The 24574-nt window shown below is 36.3% G+C and overlaps 1 protein-coding gene across 4 annotated transcripts in view; it reads right to left on the bottom strand.

Moving 5' to 3' along the window:
* The window catches only part of unc80 (unc80, NALCN channel complex subunit), a 1852146-nt gene that overhangs the window by 1701357 nt on the left and 126215 nt on the right, over positions 1-24574 (bottom strand). For all 4 annotated transcript variants that reach the window (XM_090404461.1, XM_090404464.1, XM_090404465.1 and 1 more), the window contains exon 4: positions 11730-11750. In XM_090404461.1, coding sequence (XP_090260587.1) covers positions 11730-11750 — 21 coding nt within the window. The remainder of the gene's footprint in view (positions 1-11729; positions 11751-24574) is intronic.

The raw sequence follows: 24574 nt of genomic DNA, 5'->3' as shown, positions 1-24574 counted from the left end.
CTTGAATAAATGTATTAGTCTTAAAGGAGATTATGTTGAAAAATGAAAATAATTTTGAAATTATAAATTCGTTTTTTCATTGTTATGCTGAGAACTTTTCAGACCACCCTCATATGTATTGGTGGAAATGTGCTCCAGGAAGTATATAAGACTTGGGATCTGAGAATGATGGTTCACGGTTGACTAAAGTTAAGAGAACATTGCACTTCTGCTATGATGAGGAGTACACCATCAAGTATATATAAGAGATGGGGGTAGAGGTGGTGCTACTGCATAAGGCATTGGTCAGACCACACATGGATTAATGTAATCAAATTTGGTCACCTAGTTTTCACTGTAATGTGGAAACAATGTAAATGGTCTACACACCATATGATCAAAATAATAACAAATATAATACTAGGACTCTGGAATGTTATTATTATTATTATTATTATTATTCAGGCCTCCATGGAGTCAAGAGACTCATTGTGGGAGGTCCTTCCTAGGAAACACAAAGTTTATCATACCACTCCATGAACTCATTGACCGTTTTTGCTCTTACCATTCTATCAGGCAATGCATTCCACGGTTCCACCACCCTACACGCAAAGAAACCACTCCTCACCCTCTTGTTCACAGCTTCTTTTCGTACTTTCCAGGGTTGACCCCCCCCCCTGTCATCACTACTTCCCGCTGCTCCACCAAGCGAAAATACTCATCAGCGTCCAGTATGTAACTGCCTCTCAACAGTTTAAAAGTCTCGATCATATCATTTCTCATTCTTCTATCTAGCAAACTCTGCAGTCCACATTCACTCAGCCCATACTTAATAACTAACAATGTACAGTCCTGAAACCATCTTTGTACCCTTATCGCCTTCAAATCCTGGGGACCAAATTTGAGAACAATAGTGAAAGTGTGGTCTGATCACTGTCTTATACAACAGAATGATAACTCTTCTATCTCTGCAGGTCAGTAGTCCTTCTCAGTATTGCAGCGATCCTCTGGGTTAATTTCACCAGCTTTGCAATATGCCCCTAAATTTCAGTTTTCTATTGATCATTAGATCATTAGTGGATTCCATTTTCTGAAAGGATAATGCTGTTACAACTTAAGGGAAACCCCGTTAACATAAATATCATCCAAGCTTATGCACCCACAGCTGACAAAAGTGAAGATGATGTTGAAGAGTTTTATGAACACCTAAAAGAGATTAAAAACCTAACAAAGAAACATGATATAAACATAGTGATGGGTGACTTCAATGCAAAAGTGGGAAGAGGGGGTGATGGAGAAATTGTTGGCGAACATGGCTTAGGCACCAGAAATGACAGAGGAGATCGCCTAGTCCAATTCTGTCAGGAAGAAGATCTAACAATAGCAAATACCTAGTTTAAACTTCCACCAAGAAGACTGTACACTTGGAAATCGCCTCAAGATAACCAACATAATATTGTCAGAAATCAAATTGATTATATACTGATAAATAAAAGATTCCACAGTAGTATAAAGAGTGCAAAGACTTATCCTGGAGCAGATATCTCATCAGACCACAATCCCATAGTTGCAGAAGTACGTCTTAGATTAAAATCAGCTAAAAAATCACAAAAGAAGAAAAAGAAAATTGATGTAGAAAAACTGAAAGACCCGAACATAAATAAAAGTGCCAAGACACAGCTTAACCTGCGATTACAACAGATTAACATAGAAGAAAATAAAAGTGTGGAATCTCTTTGGAATAGCTTAAAGAATGCCATCGTAACAACAAGTATTGAAGAAGTAGGTTATGTGAATAATATAAAACAACATGAATGGATGACAGATGAGATTCTTTCTCTTATTGATACAAGAAGAATGTATAAAAACAAAGACCTAGCCAGGTATACAGAAACACATAACATCATCAAGAAAAAAATAAAAGAAGCCAAGGAAAATTGGATGAAAAATTTATGTACTGAAATTGAACTGCTTCAGAAACAACATGATAATTTCAATCTGTATAAGAAAATCAACGAAATTTCCGGAAAACTGAGGAAAAAGCAAATAGTGTCTCTAAGAGACGAAAATGGAAAAATAGTTCTAGAAGAAGAGAATAAAGCACAGATTTGAATAAAATATGTAACAGAACTTTTCAATGATACTAGACAGAAGCCTATAAATATAAAAGATAACATTCAAGGACCAGCAATCATGAAATGCGAAATAAAGAATGCTATACAAACAAGTAAAACAGGAAAAGCCAGTGGACCAGATGGTGTGCAAACAGAATTTTTAAAATTAATCGAACCAGATAACATCAAACTTCTTGAAAAAATATTTAATAAAATATATGAAAGTGATGAATTTTCATCAGATTGGCTCAAATCTACATTTATCACTATCCCAAAGAAACCCAAAGTGAATTCCTGTGGTGACTTCAGACTTATTAGTCTAATGAGCCAAACATTAAAAATATTTTTGAAAGTAATTCAGAATCGCATTTATAGAAAAAGTGAAGAAACTCGAAGTGAAACACAATTCGGCTTTCGGAATGGTTTTGGTACTAGAGAGGCCCTTTTCTGTACCCAAATGTTGATACAAAAATGCATAGAAAAACAGAAATCTGTCTTTATGTGTTTCATAGATTTTGAAAAAGCATTCGAGAAAGTCAGACACACCAACTTAATAGAAATCCTTCAACAAATAAGGCTAGACGAACAAGACATAAGACTAATAACAAATCTGTATTGGAATCAGTCAGCTACTGTTCAATTAGACAACATTACCACCAGTGATATTAACATCAAAAGAGGAGTGAGATAAGGATGTGTGCTCTCACGACTCCTGTTCAACATATATGCAGAGGTAATCTTTAAAAAAGCATTGGAAGAATGTCCAGAGGGAATCACAATAAATGGAAAGATTGTTAACAACCTACGATATGCAGATGACACTGTGCTAATTGCAGATAACATTATGGATCTCCAAAAACTCATTGACAGAGTATACATAGAAAGCCAAAGAATGGGAATAAATATAAACATCAACAAGACAAAATACATGATCATCAGCAAACATCCAGCCTCATCAATGAAACTGACACTCAATGGGAAAAATATTGATCAAGTGTCAAGATATAAATATCTTGGTTGCTGGCTTAATGAACGGTGGGATCCAGAAATAGATATAAAGACAAGGATTGAAGTTGCACGGCAGTCCTTCATGAAAATGAGAACACTATTCTGCAATAAAGACCTAAACATGGAAGTCAGATGCTGAATGCTGAAATGTTACGTGTGGTCTATTCTGCTCTATGGAGTTGAAACATGGACATTGAAGGTGACAACCATCAAGAAAATCGAAGCCTTTGAGATGTGGCTATACAGAAGAATGCTAAAGATATCATGGACAGAAAAAATTACCAATGAAGATGTCTTAAAATCTATTGGCAAAGCTAAACATCTTGTACAAATAATCAAGAAACGAAAAACATCATATCTTGGACACATCATGAGAAACAGCAAATACCAACTTCTACAAACTATTTTGGTAGGAAGAATTGATGGCAAAGGAACTAGAGGAAGAAAATGAATATCATGGTTTGACAACATCAAGACATGGACAGGAAAGAGCAGTGCACAACTGCTCAGATTAGCACAAGAGCGCAGTTTGTTCGCCAAGATGGTCGCTGACCTTCGATAGAAGATAGCACAATAAGAAGAAGAAGATTGATCATTACCCCCAGATCTCGTCTCTCCTACTTCTTCCAGTACAGCTCCTCCAATCGAGTATCCAGCCTCCCATCGATGTATCCTAAAGTTCAAGACTTTACATTTTGCTGCATTAAATCAACACCCCCATTCATTTTTCCTTCTGTCTAGTTTATTCAAATCCTCTTGCTCGGCTGCCTCATCTGAACTATTTCTAATAACTCTTCCCAGCTTCACATCATCTGCAAACAACTGAATATCACCCTTGCAATCCATTGATAATGTCATTGATATAAAGGTTAAACAATACAGGTCCCAGTACTGAGCCCTGTGGAACCCCACTTGTAACCTTCTGCTTCCTAGATATTTCCCTATCATACACACCTCTCTGATATCTATCAGACAGACAATCCTGAATTCAGTTGACTAACCAGACATCTAAACCCATGTGAAGTAACTTAAATATCAGCTTATCATGTGGCACCCTGTCAAATGCCTTTGCAAAATCCAAAAAAATGGCAGTGTATGTCTTTCCCTCATCAACTGCTCTTATAACTTTATTATAAAAGGCTAGCATATTACTTAAGGAAGAGCACCCCTTAACAAATCCATGTTGATTCTCACTGATAACGTTACCCTCATTTACCCAACGCTGTATATAGTCCCTCACTAATTTCTCCAAGACCTTAACAACTACTGATGACACACAAAGTGGCCTATAATTAGACACTTCCAGTCTGCTACCGCCCTTATGCAATAGCACTTTCTTACCTTCCTTCCATTCCTTGGGTACCTTTCCCGTAGCCAGACTTTCATTGAAAAGCCAGGTCAACGGAGCTGTCAGTTCTTTAACAAATTCTCGTGGTGAAATACCATCAAGTCCCACTTGGTATTTCACCTCGAATCTGCCCTACCCCTCTAGTATTAAAACCTTCTTCTCCAGGATGAAATACTCCAATAAAGTGCTCATTGAACATCTCCACTACTTCCACTGAATCAGTCCCTCTATTCCCATTTTTATCCAACGTCATTCTTCCACAATCATTTCTCCTCCTACTCGCCACATAGCTAAAAAAAAATTCCCTAGGATTTTCTTTGGATCATAGTGCTAATCTCTTTTAATATTCCAGCTTTGACTTCCTCTCCATACTAGTCACTCTCCTGGCCTGAGTCATATTCTTCATGCATCTACTCTCCACCCCCTCCATATATATATATATATATCTTCCATAACCTCTTTTTCACCTGCAGTTCCTGTTTGATATTGTTTGTCATCCACTTTACACAAAATGTGCCTGCTTCTTCACTCGCAAAATACAGCTTACTATTGCTGCTAACAAATATTCCTTCACCATTTCCCAAGTATTAATGATATCCTGGCCTTCTAATTCTGCCCTCCATGGAACTTCCCCAAGTTGATATAGCTGAACTTCCCAAAGTTCAGAAAACAGCAATCTCTCCAGATGTCTACATTCTTCCTCATTTAAATGCAAGTGATCTCTCACATACAGTTCTTTTCTGCCCTCAAATGCCCTCCAAGCATTCACATATTCCAATCCTCTCTTCTGACACATTCTCGCTATTATGCTATTCATTATTACTGCTCTTCTGCTAAGCTCCTCATTATCATACCTGGAAAACACACTATCTTTTCTCTCTGCATTCTCTTTTGTACAACCTTAAGCATGAATCTCAGATCTCCCGCCACTTGATTTACACTGCCTCTCAAGTCATTAGTGCCCACTATAACAATCATTTCATCCACCCTTTCATCCCGTTTAATTGCCATAGCCAGACTTTCTATTGTTCCTCCATGGAAAGAGGATGAGAGAATGCAGATTGCAGAGCTTAGTGAATAGAAAGAAAAGAAGTATTTGATAGAGTTGTTTAAGTCAGTGAGGGGATTTTACCAGATTAATAGAGAAGGGATTATACAAAAAAAGCAGAAATTGAGAGGTGTCTAGTTAAGTGGACCTTCTCTGATGAATCTGCTATAATCGTTGCTTATAAAAGATGTATAAAATCTGTACATCCAATCTGGAAAATCACAGATGGCCAAACTAAGACATTACTACATACACTAGAAAAATGTGTATGTATGTAATAATCTGTTTAGTCAGATTATTATCACAGCAAAGAGAACTTGATGACTCTATTAACGAAAGTATGGAACAATCAAATTAAAAATAAATTCCCACCCAATGTCTCAGCTCTCTTTGAATTCTTTATGTTCTTCAATTACTTTATATTGCATAAAAAAATTTATAAATAGGAATGAAATTCCTTGGGTGCCCAGCTATATCCCATCAGCAACTTCTTTACGGAAAAATTCATGAACTGAATTGTTGCATTCAAGTCAAATAGAGAGTGTCAAGATCAGATTTTCACTTTAAGACAAACAGTTGAGAAATCGTGGGAATATGACAAGAATTAGCACATGACAAGGAGACTAGAGAAAATCTTTTCAAAAACACTTTGATTGTATGGGGTGAATCGAACATTATACAGAGCAATACACAGTCTATATTTAAGCAGGCAGACAGCAGTTAGAACTGAAGGAAATCAGGAAGATGGTTTAATGTAAAATCAAGGATAAGACAAGGATGCACATTATCTCCACTCTTATTCATCATTTCTATGGATCACAACATTATGAAAGAAAGTCACATTAATCCTGATATCACATGATATAAGAATTGGAGCTGTCAAACTTGGCTCTTTACTTTATGCAAATGATGTTGTACTCCTAAACATATCTAGTGCAAGTCTCCAGGATTCTCTAATTAAACTGAATAACAGCTGCAACAAATATGGCATGAAAATCAGCAATAAAAAGACCAAAACTATGAAAATAGGCAGAAACATTGAACACATCAAATGCAATTTGAATGGAGAGCGCACAAAACAAGTAAAATATTTCAGCTATTTAGGCACAGTTTTTGGTGAAGACAGCAGGTGAAATCTGGAATTAGACAACAGAATAAACAAAGCTGGTAGGGTGGGTAGCCAGCTGAATAAATTTATATGGAATGAGAGAAAAATTAGCCAAAACACCAGACAGTGTTTAAACCAGTTTTAAGTTATGGATCTGAGAGTTAGGTTAGAAATAAAGCACTTGATCAAAGACTATAGAGCACAGATATGAGGATTCTGAGAAGAATTAGGAGAGTGAACTGATGCCATCAATGGCAGAATTCTATTAAAAATGAATATATTAGAAAGCAATTTGACAATCTTAGCATTCAAGAATATGTCAGCAGAGCTAATCTAAGTTGGTATATATCCACTTAAATAGGATGGGTGAGTAAATATTAGCAAAACAGGTTTGATGCCAAGTTGGCAGGAAAGAGACCCAAAGGAAGATCAAGGTCTAGGCGACTGATTCAGTTAAAAGTGCCTTAGAAGCACAAAATGTTAAATATGACAATACCGGAGTCGTCACAAGTAATAGACTGATTTAGAGGAAAACTGTTGACAGCAGATTAATAATAATGTAAACTCAATCATGTAGTGTTGTCACAGTAACCTGAACACCGTTTAGAGGTATGTATCAGGAGAGTGATAATCACGATGAGAATTCAGAATGGAAGTCTCCAATTAAACTTTTCCATAATGAACTGACTTTCCTGAAAAAAAATTCTGTTCAACTGGCTATATTTATAATAATAAACCTGAAAATTCATAAAGAGTTCAGCACCCTTAAAATACTCCAGTAGCTATTAGTAAATGATGTTTGTGATTTGATCTTATGGGTCAAACACTTAAATACACTTTTTTATATTTAAATAATGACTCCTGAGAATCATCTTCACAATGGAAAAGAAAAAACAATTCTCCATGTAAAATTACTCCTCATCCCCCCCTCTTCACCACACTCTTACATAACTTCAAGGGATGACACCTCTGGTTTTTCCACCCTCTCGTCTTTTTTACAATCTCATTTGTATTAATCCAACAAAATCCTCTCACTATCTTTTTGATGGACACATCATAAAGAATGCTGTGTCCATCAATCCAATGGACATAGTATTCTATTCCTAACCAATCTCTCCAACACCTTGACCACAAGCACAGTTATATAGACTTGTCTATAATTGGAACTTCTGTTCTGGAATGGCAATATTCTGTCTTTTTTCCACTCCTTAGAAACTGTACCAACTGCAAGATTTTATTAAATAAGCAGGTCAAGAGCATAGCCAACTGTAGTGCACATTCCTTAAGAATATGTGATGATATGTCATTCATTCCCACAGCCTTATTAACATCTATTTAAATTAACACCTGATACACCCCTGATTCTTTCACTTCCAATTCTCATAATATTTGCCTCCCTTCTGTATATTGCAACACATCATTTACACCAGTATGATATATATGCTGATAAAGTTCTTGTTCAATATTTCCACTATATCCTTTGCAACTGTTATTCTACTACCATGATTATCCACGTGTGTCAACCTGCCACAATTATTCTCAATCTCCTCTCATACTATATCTTTTCTTTCTTTATCGTGCTCATCAACTTCCTAGCCTGCACTGTATACTCTTCATGGATCTGATCACCACCACCAACTGTCTTGTATAGCATTTTCTTTTCCAGCACAGCTTTCTTGATTTCACTGTTCATCCATTTCACTCCTACTCTATATACTCACTTAACCCTTGGTATGCAGTTATACATTGCTTGTGTCAGATACTTCCCTGTGAGTTTCTATGCATTGTCGACATCTTTTCTATTCAGCTAATCTATCGAATGTACTGACACTAACTACAGAACTCCCTATAATCATCTGCTTTATACTTCCTTTTCTTGTTTCACCACTTCCCAAACAAGTACCTCATGATCATTCTCACCAACAGGCAGCAGTGTCAACACATCATTAACAATTACATCTTTTGAAGTTATCACCATATACAAAACATTAAAGCCTCTAGCTGCTTCAGTCACATGCTGCTTAAGATATTTTTCTCTCAGAAATTCAACAAACTCATTCTCCTTGTTCCCATACACTATCTCCTCCTTCTATATTCCTGTAATTAACGTCTCCCATCAGGATCGCCTTCTTTTTACATGCCCAACCAATTTGCATAAACATTTCACAATCAGTATTCTCTGCATTTCTTGGCCTATGACAGTATCCTATCAGATATGCTAACCTGTTTATTTCAACTTCATACCACACAGATTCAAACTACTGGCATGCACTGTCAAGTTCCATACTTTGCAGATACAGTTCCTCTGCAATCCTTAATAGCACTACGTCTCTTCTTTGTACATATTTATCTTCTCTTCGATGAGTGGTGAAATTCTTTTAAGGAGAATTCTTTCAAAGAGCTTAAAGGTGGTGCAAAGCAAGGAGATAGGTCGTAGGTTTTTCACTTCATTTGGACCTTTCCCCTAGTTTGGGGACGGCAATTATTTTGGCTTCCTGCCACAGCTTTGGTAATTTACCAGACATGATGATTTCTGAGAAAAGGGCAGCCAGCCATGTTTGGCCATGTTGACCAAGATATTTTTGGAATTCAGGGAGTATACTATCCACTCCTGCAGCTTTGCCATTCTTGGTAAGTTTTAAGGCTATTTGTACCTCTTCCTGAGATATTGGGAGTACGAGTTCAAGAAGCTCTGGTTCCGTCTTCGGGATTTGTCTGATGGAAGCTTGTACAGCAATTTTCCTGGTAGAGCTGGGATGAATCTTGGAGGTTTTCAATAAATGGTTAGCCATTTGATCAGGAGTTATCTCTGTTGTTTTGTGTGTTGTTGGCTCTGCTCCATCTAATTTTCTCAAAAGTGACCAGCTTCTCTGACTAGATGTGACAAAATCGAGTTCATTGATGGTTGAGATCCATCTTTCCTTTCTGTTTTTATCAAGGGCTGATATGAGCTCCTTAGCAATAGCTGGATCTTCAGTTTCTTCATATTTGGCTACGAGTTCCTCACTTTCTCTACTCCAACATGGGATATATTGTTTTCTGTAGCCTCTAGGGATAGAGGCTTTTGCTGCAGATTTGAGTAGTTTAACAAATCTAGGATAGCAATTAGGAGTGGGTGGAATTGCTCTAACGGTTTGCTCGATTTGTTTCTGAAATGCAGACCAGTTGGACCTGTGGAGATTCCATCTAACGATTGGTGTTCCGCTGATGACTGGAATTGATGTTCCTATCTCTATTAATGTAGGATGATGTTGATTATTAGGGAATCTGTTAAGGATGGTTCTGGTTGATGGTAGAGGGTGGTCTTCGGAGTCTTTAGTGACTATGCACAGATCTGGGGGTGTAGGTTCTGTTCCATCTGGCTGAGTAAAAAGTGCCATCCTGCTTGGCATCATAATTCAAATACAAATTAAATGCATCCATTCAGTTTGCTAGATTATTACCATCCCGGTTGTTAGAGGAATAGCCCCACATGGTGTGATGAGAATTGAAGTCACCAACATAGATAGCAGGGTGAGGAGGAGGTTAGTCCATCTGATCAGGCCAGGATTGCGATGGAGGTCTGTAAACATTATAGATGGTGATATTTTGAACTTTAATACCTATGGAGTATTCTGTATCAGGAACACTTTGGGTTATATCCTTGAGACCAGGCTGGATATAGGTTGCTAGGCCATGCTTGAGGTGGCAGTTATAAGACAAGAGAATGAGTCCTGGGATCTTTAGTCTACTGAGGGCAGTGTCAGGCACATGGGTTTCCTGGAGAGTCAAGACATCAATTGCTTTATCTTTGGATATTTTGTCGATGACTTCGGCTTTGGATTTAGATATCTCTTCTATGTTTAGGGAACATATCTTGAGGTAGTGTTGATTAGGGGGACTGTAACATATTTTTCGAAGCTTGCCCTCCACCTAATTGAAATTAACAATGAACAGTTCCTACTAAAATAATAATAATCCATGCTATTTACAGGTCTTTATGGCACATATTCTGCCACGTTTTGCTTTCTTAACAGTGAAATAATATAATACAATACTAAATGATTATAATCTGACAAAGCTCAGAGCTACTTCATCATCATCATCAAATTCCTGGTATCCTCAGTACTTATTTATTTATTATTTACTTAAAAGTATAACATTAGTTAATCTTTTAAATAAATCCAGTAAGATTCTGCAGGACTCTCTAACTAAACTGAATAACTGCTGTAATAAATTTAGTGTAAAAATCAGCAGTAAAAAGACAAAGACCATCAAATAGATAGGATACACACTGAAGACATTAACTGCATATTGAATGGAGAATCTATAGAACAAGTAAAACATTTTAGTTATTTATTTATTTTAGTTATTTTAGTATATTTAGTGATTTAGTTATATATTAGTACATTTTAGTTATAAATTACCTTTAGTTATATAAATAACTAAAAGTCATTTAGGTCAATTTAGTGAGGATGGCAAATTAAACATGAAAAAGATAACAGAATTATTATTATTATTATTAACATCTGACCTCCATGCAGTCAGAGACTCGTCGTGGGAACCTAACCCCGCAATGCTCATCAAACCATGCCTTACACTGATTAATGTGTCTACATTCACAACACACACACACACACTCAGGCAATGCGTTTCACTCACCAACCACTCTCTATGCAAGTGAAGTTTTCCTTTTTTTCATGACCTCTTGTTCTATCCCCCCACTCCCATTCTATGAAAAATCTCTTCCATTTCAGCCTGATAACAACCTCGAACTAGTTTGTATGTCTCAATCATATCCCTCCCCCTTCCAATTCATGAGGCTTTGCAATTTAGATTCTCTTAATCTGTCCTCATACAAAATCTTGCACTGCAACATATATTTCTCTTGTTCCCTTCAAGTTCAATATTGTGAGCATTTTTTCAAAAATCAACTGAAAGCTAAACCAAATGGTGTAATTGCTAATGTTATACTAAATAAATTTTCTTCCCATTTACAATTAGGCGATTTCCAATCATTTTTGTTCAATGTGTATTTATGAATCTCTCAGTAAGAGATGCTGAATTATAGTTAATGAGCTATTTTCTGTAATACTATTCAATTTTATTAGAATAAGAAAGACAGAAGACTTTATTCTTACTTACCTTACATGCTTCACGTTGTTCCTGTAAAGAGAAATGCAGATAAATGTATGTACTTGAAATGTGCAGGATTTCTATGTGAATGAATTATTAATAAAAAATAAACGCTATTTTAAACAGTAAAATCACATAATACTTTTTTTGTCATAAAAATTCAGTAATACTGCCCTTTGAAATTGCCATTCAGATGTGATAATCAATTAACTTTCCTTTAATGTGTCATCAGATCTTCTCAAAAAAGAGAAGCAGTCAGAGAACATGCTCACAAAAGATGTAATACTTGAGTATGCAAACAATAACTTCAACTAACATATAATAAAATAAATAAGTTTAGAGAATATGAGTGACCAAGGTGCCCACAACCTAGCAAGATATAGCATCTTAAAATAAATATTAATGAAATGTATTATTAACAATTAAATGAATAAACTACAATCAAAGAGACAAAAACTAGTTATATTTAAAAAATATATACCCAAAAAAAATACTTGTAAAAGATTTTTTAAAGATACATAAGATACATTCACTTATTCTCTCAAAGCATATGCTGTCTTACTTGCTGGAAACCTCTGACACAGCCACTTCTTGTAATGTAGGCATCTGTGGAGAAAGGACATGGTAGGAATATGTTTTCCAGCATTTTTTCACAAAAAAAAAAGTATCATGTTTATATGTGATATTTATTCTAGTATACTCTGTATATTAGTGTACTCTAATACTTTATTACTGTTTGTCAGCTTTCATGTTAAACTTATCTTCATCAACTTGAGAGCAGTTGCAAACATTTCACATTTTGTGTTTTTTAAGATAATTACATGTTGATTGTGACTATCGATAATGACAGATTACACTCAGGTTCACTAGAACATCATTTTTTCTCCCTTCTTCCCTTTGTGCGCTATTTCTGAAGCACTTCAATATCTTAATTGGCTTAGTTTTCATGAAGCATATGTTAATTACGGAGAGCATGATTAATTTGTAGTAAGATCAGTCAATGTTGATGCTTCCATGTGGAAAGTAGGAGAGTGGGTTGGGCAGAACAGATTCCCCCACAATTCAATTTTCTTCACTGCACCCGAATGAAGGCTGATCATCCCTTGTTTTTTGTTGCAACATAGAGGATTTTTCATCATTTCAGCTGATTTTTTGAACATTTGAAAAAAAATGGTAATCTATTTGGAGCATTTTTATTTGTTGCTATATTACTTAATGTTTTCTTTATATTGTATGTGCTGCCAGCCCCGATTAGTGACTTCTTCCATTTTCAACATTTTTGAATTGTTCTGACTGGCATACCTCCCCAGATCTGCCTATCTATCCTATGTAGTGTAAACCACAACTATAACTGATCTTCTAGACACCTGGTTTATTAAGTGGCAGATGTGGAGGTTTAGGAGGATTCAGGTGATCAGAGATTTTGTTGATTGGGTAAAAGGTGACCTTTAAATTTTTTTGGAAAAGCAAACTTGCTATTTTGTCTGTGACTAATTGTATATATAGGAGAATAACTGTTACTCTAAAGTCTCAGTTTCTTGCTCCTGCGAGGTCATTTGGTCCTGATGGCATCTCTCCTGCTGTACTCAAATGTTGTACTCCAGAGCTAACACCTGTCTTCTATCACCTCTTCAATCTTCTATACTTAACTGGCACATATCTCATCTTATGGAAGCAAGCACATATTATTATTATTATTATTATTATTAAACAAGACCTCATGGAGTCAAAGACTCATCTAGGAGGTCCTTTTATCTCACACACATCTCATCATACCGGGTCTTAAACACATTCAAACTCCTTGCAGACACCACACTCTCAGGCAAGGCATTCCAATCATTCACAACTCTGCACGAAAAAACCTGCCTCTCACTCCCCTACTCACACCCTCTTTATACAGTTTCCAGGGATGACCTCTGGTTCTCCCCTAATCTCCCACTATTCTCTGTAGAACTACTCCACCATTGATCCTATAACAACCCCTTACCAACTTGTAGGTCTCTATCATATCTCCCCTCTTCCTTCTCTCCACTAGACTCTGCAAATTACATCTTTTCAATCTTTCCTCATACTCGACATTCCAGAGGTCAGAAACTACCTTAGTCAGTCACCTTTGCACCCTTTCCAACATCTCTTCATCCTTCTGAAAACCAGGTGACCAAATCTGGGCACAATAGTCCATGTGTGGCCTAATCAAAGCCTTATACAATGGAACAAGAATCTCCCTACTTCTACATGTCAGTGTCTTCCTCATCATTCCCAGAAGTCTTTGTGTTGTCTTCACAATTTTTGCGATGTGTCCCCTAAATTTTAGATCCTTATCCACTATCACTCCCAGATCTCTTATTTCCTCTACTTCCAACAATATATTCTCACCAAGCATAAATTCTGCATCCCATCTTTGTTTTCCAAATTTTAAAACCTTACATTTTGCAACATTGAACTCGCATCCCCATTTGCTTGCCCAATCACTCAATTTATTCAAGTCTTCTTGCAAGGCCACAATATCTTCACTACTCTTTATGGTTCGTCCCAACTTTGCATCATCTGCAAACAACTGAATATCTCCATCCAAATCTTCGCCAATATCATTAATATACAAGTTAAATAGTAATGGCCCTAAAACAGATCCCTGAGGCACTCCACATATCCGACTAATTCCAAACAAGGGAGACAAAAAAAGCCTACTATCCAACTAATTGCCATCACCAATTGCTGATAGTCAACTTCTTCACTTCCTAGAAGTTTACCAGTTTAATCAGCAGTCACAAGTATAGATTATGCAAATTGAGATGCACTGCTTGCTTAATCTACATCACCTATCACCGGACACATATCACTGGACACATGAAATATGAAAGTTCCGAGAAATGTGCACTGTTGCCCTTCATATTTCCAGGTCTTTCAATCAACATCAAGGCCAGCTTTGCAAACTGTTTCTTTCAGTCTACATACCACCCTGTGTAACTGGATAGTCAGCTTTTTCTCTAGTTGTTCACTGCATGCCATAGTGGACAGCATTCTCTCTTCAAGTCTAGCATCCCTTGTGAGTACAACTACAAATAGTTCAAACCTGCTTCCCCTCTTCCTCATTCATTCCATTCTACCTCTGTCCTCTGGAACAGCCTTCCTCATAATGTATTTCTTAACAACTTCAACTTCCAGCTCTTTAAGAAAAATATCAACAGATTTCTTCTTTCTCAATCCATGTGCTATAAGTTCTTGTACCTCTCAAGTGTTGGATAAATATATATATATATATATATATATATATATATATAAATTTAAAACAATAATATAGTAAGCTTCATATTTTATGGAGCATCCCAAATAATCTTCCTTATGGCCCCTGTTCAAATGATTAAAGGCACAGGATACAACTGTCTAATAATTAGCATAATTCACTTTTAAAAAAGTGTATAATTCAACCACTGCCCCCACTTCTGACTACTACTATCCTTTTTTTTTTTAATCTATTTTTCACCTATATCCATATCCCCCTCAATAACTCACTTTTCTTTTCATTTCCTTTGGTGAAATTATTATTATTATTATTATTATTACCCCAAGAACTCATGAAGTCAAAGACTCATCTGGGAGGTCCTTTTATCACACACACAGCTCATCATACCATGCCTTGAACACATTCAAACTCCTTGCAGACACCACACTCTCAGGCAAGGCATTCCAATCACTCACAACTCTGCCTCTCACTCCCCTACTCACACCCTCTTTATACAGTTTCCAGGGATGACCTCTGGTTCTCCCCTGATCTGCCACTACTCTCTGTAGAACTTCTCCACCATTGATTCTATAACAACCCCTTACCACCTTGTAGGTCTCTATCATATCTCCCCTCTTCCTTCTCTCCACTAGACTCTGCAAATTACATCTTTTCAATCTTTCCTCATACTCGACATTCCAGAGGTAGGTCAGAAATTACCTTAGTCAGTCGTTTTTGGACCCTTTCCAACATCTCTTCATCCTTCTGAAAACCAGGTGACCAAATCTGGGCACAATAGTCCATGTGTGGCCTAATCAAAGCCTTATACAACGGAACAAGAATCTCCCTACTTCTACACGTCAGTGTCCTCCTCATCATTCCCAGAAGTCTTTGTGTTGTCTTCACAATTTTGGTGATGTGTCCCCTAAATTTTAGTTCCTTATCCACTATCACCTCCAGATCTCTTATTTCCTCTACTTCCAACAATATATTCTCACCAAGCATAAATTCCAAATTTTAAAACCTTACATTTTGCAACATTGAACACACATCCCCATTTGCTTGCCCAATCACTCAATTTATTAAAGTCTTCTTGCAAGGCCACAACATCTTCACTACTCTTTATGGTTCGTCCCAACTTTGCATCATCTGCAAACAACTGAATATCTGAAACACACTCTCCTCCTGTACTTCTAAACCCGAACCAGCCTTATCCCTCTAGCATTAAAACTGACTCCTCTAGGATGAAATACTCCAATAAAGTGTTCATTGAACAATTTCACTATGTCCTCTGCATCAGTCACTCTATTCCCATTTTTATCCCACAATATCATTCTTCCACAGTCATTTCTCCTCCTACAGGCCACATAGCTAAAAAATTCCCTAGGATTTTCTTTGGATCTTAGGGCTAATCTCCTCTCGTATTCCAGTTTCGCTTTCCTTACCACACTAGTCACTCTTCTGGCCTATGTCTTATATTCTTCATGCATCTTCTCTTCACCTGTCTCCTTATATCTCTTCCATAGTTGGTTGCTAATAAAACAATACTGCCAATTTCCCCATCACCTTTCTTCAACTACTGAAATTGATTACCTAACTTCAGTCAATTCAGTAACCTTTAATAAACCTTCACTGAATTGACTGCTATGCCCTCACAGCAGATGAAACTTAAATAAAGGATTAAATTTTGGATCTGAAAATTTTTGATTTGAAATTTTTCACTTCAATTCAACACTTAAATTGAAATAAAACTAGAAACTGATCCAAATAAAGAAGTATTTTTTGAAAAAAATTATTAACTGACAACTAATCATAAAACTTAACCAAACCACTAATGTAGTAAAACCTAACCAATGTATAAAATAATTAAGTTATTATTATTATTATGATCATTATTATGTACCTATCTCCATAGAGTCAGAAGACTGATCGCAGGAGATCAACATTTAGACACAACACTTATCATACCTATCCTCTTAACTCATTTAATGTCAGTGTATTCACAACTGATTCTGGCAAACCATTCATCATGCTGAGGCATACACATCTAGATCTCACACCCTTATTAAGCACACTCGTACACAAATTCCAGGAGTGGACCCCCAGTTTTCTCTCTATTTGTCATGTATTGATAAGTTTCTGAAAAAAATCCTGAAACACATCCCAACTCAACTTCACCATAGTCCAAGATCAGTACTATCAACATAAGAAGTTTGAAGGGCAAACAGATGGGGCTGGCTGAGGAATTGGATAAGTACCATATCAACATAATACAGGTGACTGAAACAAAAAAGACAAAAACTGGTGAGATCTTTCTAAGCAATAAATGCAAAATGTTATATTAAGGCAATAACAATCAGGGAAAAGATGAAGTAGCTATAGGTCCTTGTTATTCAACACTAAATAGAGGCTAATCTTCTTGAATGGCAGGCAGTACAAAGAGTGATGTGGGCAAATATCAGAATGGAGAACTGGACAATGAAACTTATTTGTGCCTATGGTCCCAAAGAAGGTTCTACTAAGGTAGAAGTGGAGGAATTTTTTGAGGCTTTAGAGAAAGCAACTGACACAATGAAAAAGGAAAAGTTGGTCCTTGTTATCTAAATAACAAGTTATTGTGACTGTTGTCAACTTTATTGGGGCAAGAGGATTGAATCATCGTCAATTCCAAGAGTTTCTGATGCTAAAGCGAGAAGCAGATCATGGCGATGTGGTTTATTATAGTAATGCGCATTGGTTGAGCAGAGGGAAGGTTCTTAAAACAGTCTTTGACTTAAGGAGTGAAATATAGCAGTTCATGCAAACCAAGGGGAAGCCGATTGCAGAATTCAATGATCCGAGTGGATGACAGACTTTGCCTTTTTGACTGATATCTTGTTGCATATGAATGACCTAAATACTTGGTTATAATCCAAAGATCAACTGGTGTACACTCTGATTTTCATAACCAACAGTATTCTTTACATTTATTTTCAATGCCATTCAGTGTCAATGCTGCAGAAATGCCAAGCTCAGTACAAATGGAGCTGCTTGAACTCCAAAACAACTCTTCTTTGAGAGAAAAATTATTCAATGTGCCCTTGCTTACATTTTACATAGACTACATTTCTAAGGACACATTCCCTAATCTTCACTGGCATGCTTTGAAGATGTGTGCTTTGTCAGGAAGCACATACTTATGCCAGCAGTTCTTCTCCAAAATGAAGCATGTGAAGTCCAAGACAAGAACTCAGATTATGGACCAACATCTCAAGAATACTCTGCGCATAGCAACTTCCAACACTGATGCCAACACCAACAAGCTGATCAAGGAAAAGCATTTGACAAGTTGCCCATTGACATTGTTAAAAATGAATGTTTTCTTTATTATATTATCTTTTTTCAAGTATTAATTGTATTTACTTATCATGAATCCCACTCCTACCTATGCTCTTAAAGCTGAGTTTGTTTATTTTTATAGGATTTTATGTAAAGTATCAAATGCACAGCGTTGTAAATCTGGAAAGCATCTTACAATTCTAAATACTGCAGAACAGCTTAATGGCCCGCGGGCTTCATTGAAATTATTTTTTATTTAATCGCATTTTAATGTAAAGTAGTTATTTTTTCAAAATGGCCGGCAGAACATGGCAAAGAGCTCTGCAGGCCACAGGTGGCCCGCGGGCCATATATTGAAGACCCCTGCCTTAGAGGGTACTTCTTGTTGATAAGCTTATACATTGGCCACATGACTATCAAATTATTATTATTATTATTATTCGTGACACTTCCAAGGAGTCCAATAACTCATCGCGGAAGGACACCTACTGTACAACTCTCCGTCTCAACCACTACACCGAACTTCTACTACTATTCATCTACTAATTATTTCAGGAAATTATGACGTATACTAAATATTAATTAAAAGAAAACTTTAATCAATACTTCCTGTATTTCGGCAATGTAACATTGCGAAATATAGGAAGTACTGATTAAAGTTTTCTTTTAATTAATATTTAGTATATGTTGTAATTTCTTGGAATAATTTAATAGCCATAGAAGGTACATGTCAGGAATTTGATGATGATGATGAAAAGTTTCTTGTTCCTGTCTTATAGAATTGCTTTAATAACTTATATATCATCAGTATACCATCTTCTGTCAACCAAGTTTCACTGATTCCAATAATCTTTAGACACACTGAAGCTGTCAGCATCACCAATTCCTCTCCTTTATTTCAGATACTCCTAGCATTAGTATAAAGAATCATCAATTCATTGTCAGTTTTTCTATACCTATCATTATTTCATCCAGACTCCACTGAATTCTGCATTACAGCATGTGTTCCCCCTTCTCCCAGGTGACTATTCCCAGAAGAGGTTACACCTGTTACTACCCACCCTGACAATTCTAGTTTCCCTGCATTGAAAATCTCACTTGTTCAGAAAACAAAATTCTCACCAGATGCCTACATCCTTCTTCATTCAAATGCAAGTCATCTCTCAGATGTGGTTCCTTTCTGTCCTCAAATGTACTCTTAGCATCCACATAATCCAAGCCTCTCTTTTGACACATTCTAGCTATTATACTATTTTTTATTGATGCTCTTCTCTTCAGTTCTGCATTATCATAGCTTGATAACACACTCATTATGTTCCCTCTCTCAGTCTTCTGCCATATAACCTTAAGCATGAACCTCAGATATCTCACCATCCAATTCACACTGCCTCTCAAGTGATTCATACCTACTATCACAATCATCTCAGCCATATTTTCACCTCACTTAATTGCCAAAGTCACACTGTTTATTGTTCCTCCAGGTAAACTCTGCTCTGGCATTTTATCTTGGACTCCACGGATCATGGAAACTCCATACCTCATACCTCTTACCACACTGTTCATCCTTGCTCACCTGCATTCCTTACTCTCTCCTCTGACACTTTCTTTTCCTTGTTCTCCTATTACCTAACTTTCTGTCACGTCTCTATCCCTGGTTTCTGTACCATCTTACCCTCCTCTAAATTCCTCTCTTCTGCTGGTTCTCCTATTCTCTCCCCATCTATTATTCCCATAACTCTCTCTATTTCACTCTCATTTGCTTTGTGTCTTTTGTTTCCAGTCTCCTAATCTCTTATTTCATGCTTCTTAACTCATTCCTCAAATGTTTCCCTTCTTTCAGTACATCTCTCTCTTTCTCTCTCCAAGTAACCTACTCTCGCTCGACATTCATCCTCCCAACACAATCTTTCAAACCTACTACACTCCCTAATTTTATATTCTATTCATATGCAGCTCATCTTCCTCAGCCTCAATCACGCTACTCATCTCTCTCTCTCTCTCTCTCGATCGGCATCCACTTTTTCCAGATGTAATGCTACTGAAGTCTATTATGCTAATTTCAATATCACTAAGTTTTTCCCATTTTCTACATTTTAAGCATACATGCACTCCTTGATCTCTCACCTGCCAGGATATGAATATGACACAAGCATTGCATACCACAAAATCTTGCAGTATGCTATGTAAAATATAGTTCTTAAATGGTGGATAACTTGACAATAATGTACCAGCAAACTGAATTATTCAAATTATTCACTGCACAAAGAACACTAACAAACTATACTAAAATATTATGTTAAAGTATAAATTCAACAGGTGCAAACTATCCACAGACTATGTGTTCTTTCTATCTAGCTTGGACTCCCTGTAAATTTAAAGCAAAAACTTGACTAAATTATAACAAAAACTTATCTTTTTTTCACTACCACCACATAACATGATAGAATATAAATTTGTCCTCTGGAAGAATCCAGGTTATGGGATAATAAGATACCTGATGATGAAAGATTCTCTTCCTAATGCTTGGGTACAGGATTAAATCAAGAATATAATGTCTTGTCTATTATATAATTCACCCACTGATATCTTTTATTATTATTATTATTGCATGGGCACCTCCTAGGGTCCTAAGACTCATCATGGGAAACACAAACTATCAGTATAATATCTATCGTACCTCTCCTTGAAACGATTAACAGACAAAGCACTTACTGCTAACTAAGGCAACCCATTCCATTCATTCACAACTTTTCAAGTGAAAAATCTACTCCTCACATCCTTGTTAACCACAGTCTTACCTAATTTCCAGGGAAGATCTCTTGTTCCTGTCCCCTGTAGCCAATTGCTGAAATATTTCCTTTGTATTAATTCTATAAAATTCCTTAAGTAACTTGAGTGTTTCTATCATATCCCCCCTTTCTCACCTATCAACCCACAAACCCTTAATCTTCATAGGAAGAATTCCACAGACCACTCTCATCTGGATCCTCACCACCACTTCCATACCCTAAGAAACCCAGCTGACCACACCTGAGCATAGTATTTCAGATGAGCTCATATCAATCGTTATAAAGAGGAATGATAACTCCTTTATCACTGCTTGTTAATGTGTTCTTCAATAACCAAGTAAGCCTATTAGATATCATGGCTACTTTAGCAATATGCTCTCTAAACTTCCATCCTCTCTATCTGCTACTACCTCCAAATCCCTTGCTTCATCAATTTCCTGGAGTACACTTCCATAAATGTGGTACACAATTTGAAACCTCTGTATCCCAAAATGCATAACTTTACACTTTTTTCACATTAAATTAACATCCATTATGATATACTCATGCTGTCAGCCTATTTAAATCATCCTTCAAGATCTCCCTATCAACTTGATTAACTCTAACAAATAAGCTTAGGTGTTGACGGTTATTCGTGACTTATTTTTTAACAGTATTAACAACACCAAACGAACTATTTTATAAAAAGATGTTTTATTAACTTGCTTATATTTCACTGAATTTCAAAATCAGCATTATTAGAGCACAACACAGTATGTATACGCACCAGTGAGTAAGTGAAACAATACAATTGTAACAGACAAAATATCTAATGTCCTATTTTGACACCCTCTAATGTGAAAAAAAATTACTGATTACTGCCATGTGAAAGATGCTCTTAAAATAACAGTCTCCCAAATTTTTGGCAATTAATGCAACCATATTTGTTCAGGTCAGGAGAATTCTTCATAGTCATAGCCATGGTTGACTCAAAAAATAATCTTTTGGATCTGTAATGACTTCTAAATAGCACATTAGCTTTCTTCTATCTAATCAATTGGAAGAGTTACAGATCCAAAAGATTATTTTTCGAGTGAGCCATGGCTATGAAAAATTTACCTAACCTGAACAAATACGTTTACATTAATTTGCCGAAAATTTGGGAGACTGTAATCTTAAGAGCAACTCCCACATAGCTGTAATTTTTTTTTACAACATTACAGGGCACCAAAATAGAATTTCAGACCTTTTGTCTGTTACAGTTGTATTGTTTCGCTTACTCACTGTCACGTATACATGCTGTATTGTGCTCTGATGATGATGATTGGAAATTTGGTGAAAGATAAGCAAGTTAATAAAACATCTTTTTATAAAATAGTTTGTTTGGTGTTGTTAATACCATTAAAAATAAGTCATGAACTTGATTAACTATTAACCTATCCAACTTTGCATCTCAGTAACAACTGCATATCTCCCTTCAAATTATTTCCTCTATATCATTTATGTACAAATTAAACAGCAGTGATCCAAGCATAGACCCCTGTGGCACACCACTAGTCACCTGCCTTCTCCTGGATTCTGATCCTTCATATTCTACTTTTTGGTATCTGTCCATCAATCCTCCATTTATCTATATCACCAGTTTCATATCCATCCCCATTTCTTGCAGTTTGCATAACAGATTTCCATGTCATATCCTGTCAAATGGTTTTGCAAAATCAAGCAGTATCATGGTGTATCCATTCCCTTTATGCAATTCAACTGTCACTCTATTATAAAAATGTTAGTAGGTTACTAAGGCATGACAGTTCCTTAACAAAGCAATGTTATCCCTCATAGAGTATCATATCATTAACCAACAATTCCTAAATTCTCTTTCTGACCAACTTTTCAAGTACTTTTACCACCACCAGCTCTCCTGAGATACTCATTGATCTATAATTTACTACCATAGACTTAGAACCTCCTTTGTGCAAAGGAATTACTTTGTTCTCCTTCTACTCTCTTCACTTTGTCAGACCTGAGATTGAAAATAAACACCCTAGTCAAATACATCACCGGTTCCTGTGCTCATTATCTTAAAATGCTAGCCGATATCCCATCTAATCCCACAGCTGTATTTACATTCAGAGCCTGCAATATCTGATCGATTTCATCAACCTTCGTTCTCACATCAGTCCCTCTCACTTCTTCCATAACAATATCTTCACTTAGATTATATATCCTTGCAAAGTGGTCACTCAACAACTGTGTCTGACTCTGTCCTCTCTACCATCTTGTACTCGTTAAAGTTATTCTTCCTCCTACTTGTCAGATAACAAAAAAATTGGGATTTTCTTTTGCCTGCTCCGCTAATTTATTTGCAATTTGATTTTACCTTCCTTAGTATGCTGGTTACCTTTCTTGACTGATCCTTTTACTGTTCATGAGTTTAGATGGTTACTTTTATACTTTTCTACCACAACATTTTCTTTTTTTACAGCTTATGCTTAATGATACTACTTATCCATCTAATTCCTACTTGATTTACCCTCCTCACCTTGGGTATATAGTACAATACTACTACAATTTGACTATCCCTTGTGCAGTTAATCATCATTGTACCATGACATAAAGATTTGGAAGGGAAGAATGTTCACAATGCACAAGGGATAGTCAAAATGTCTCCTAAGTGTATTATAATCACCTGCCTTGTAGTTCCACATATACTTCTTAACTGGAATTTCCACGTTTTATGACTTTCCAAGTCAAGACCACAAGATCACCTTCTCCAATTGGAGGCAATGTGGCTACATCAGTTATGGACAAGTCTTCTGATCCTATAACCAGATCCAACACTATTGTACCCCAAATCCCCTCTATGTCAATGTGCTTCAACTAATCAACTGTCAGTAAGTACATAAATTCCATTTAGTTCTTGCTATGTGTTATTTCTTTATTCAATCTATGTCTCCAAAGTTGAAGTACACCATAACAATTACTCAAATTGCACTCCTTAATCTTTCTAAGCAGTTCAAATTGCACTCATTACTCTTTCCAAGCCTCATTAATCTACTTACCCTTCAATGCAGTCTCTCTATATACTAACAATGACATCTCTAAAACACTAGACATCATCTACTTCTTAATCTTAAAAAACTGGTTTAAAGGTTTTGATTTAATTAATTCACTGGCATTCTATTTCCAATTAATTTACTTATCTCAGAAAACATCTTAAAACCCAAAAAATATATTATTATTAACATCTGACCACCATGAAATCAGAGACTCATTGTGGAAGGTACACACTACTGCACACAATGCTCATCCAACCAAGCCTTAAAATGATTCAATGCATTACACTCACCAACCATTCTTAATGCAAAGAATCTACTCCTTACTCCTCTGCTCACACCCTCCTTATACAGTTTCCAGCAATGATCTCTTGTTCTACCCCTGCCCCATCTTCCATGCAATGAAAAATCTCTTCCATGTCAACCTGATAACAACCCCTGACTAGCTTATATGTATCAATCATATCTCACCCCCCTCTTCCTCCAATTCAT

Source organism: Typopeltis vanoorti, chromosome 14, assembly GCF_054136105.1.
Source record: "Typopeltis vanoorti isolate ZY-2024b chromosome 14, IOZ_Tvanoo_1.0, whole genome shotgun sequence".
In the NCBI taxonomy this organism is placed as follows: domain Eukaryota; kingdom Metazoa; phylum Arthropoda; class Arachnida; order Uropygi; family Thelyphonidae; genus Typopeltis; species Typopeltis vanoorti.
Note: the sequence above shows the minus strand (reverse complement) of the source record. Positions and strands in the feature narration are given on the sequence as shown.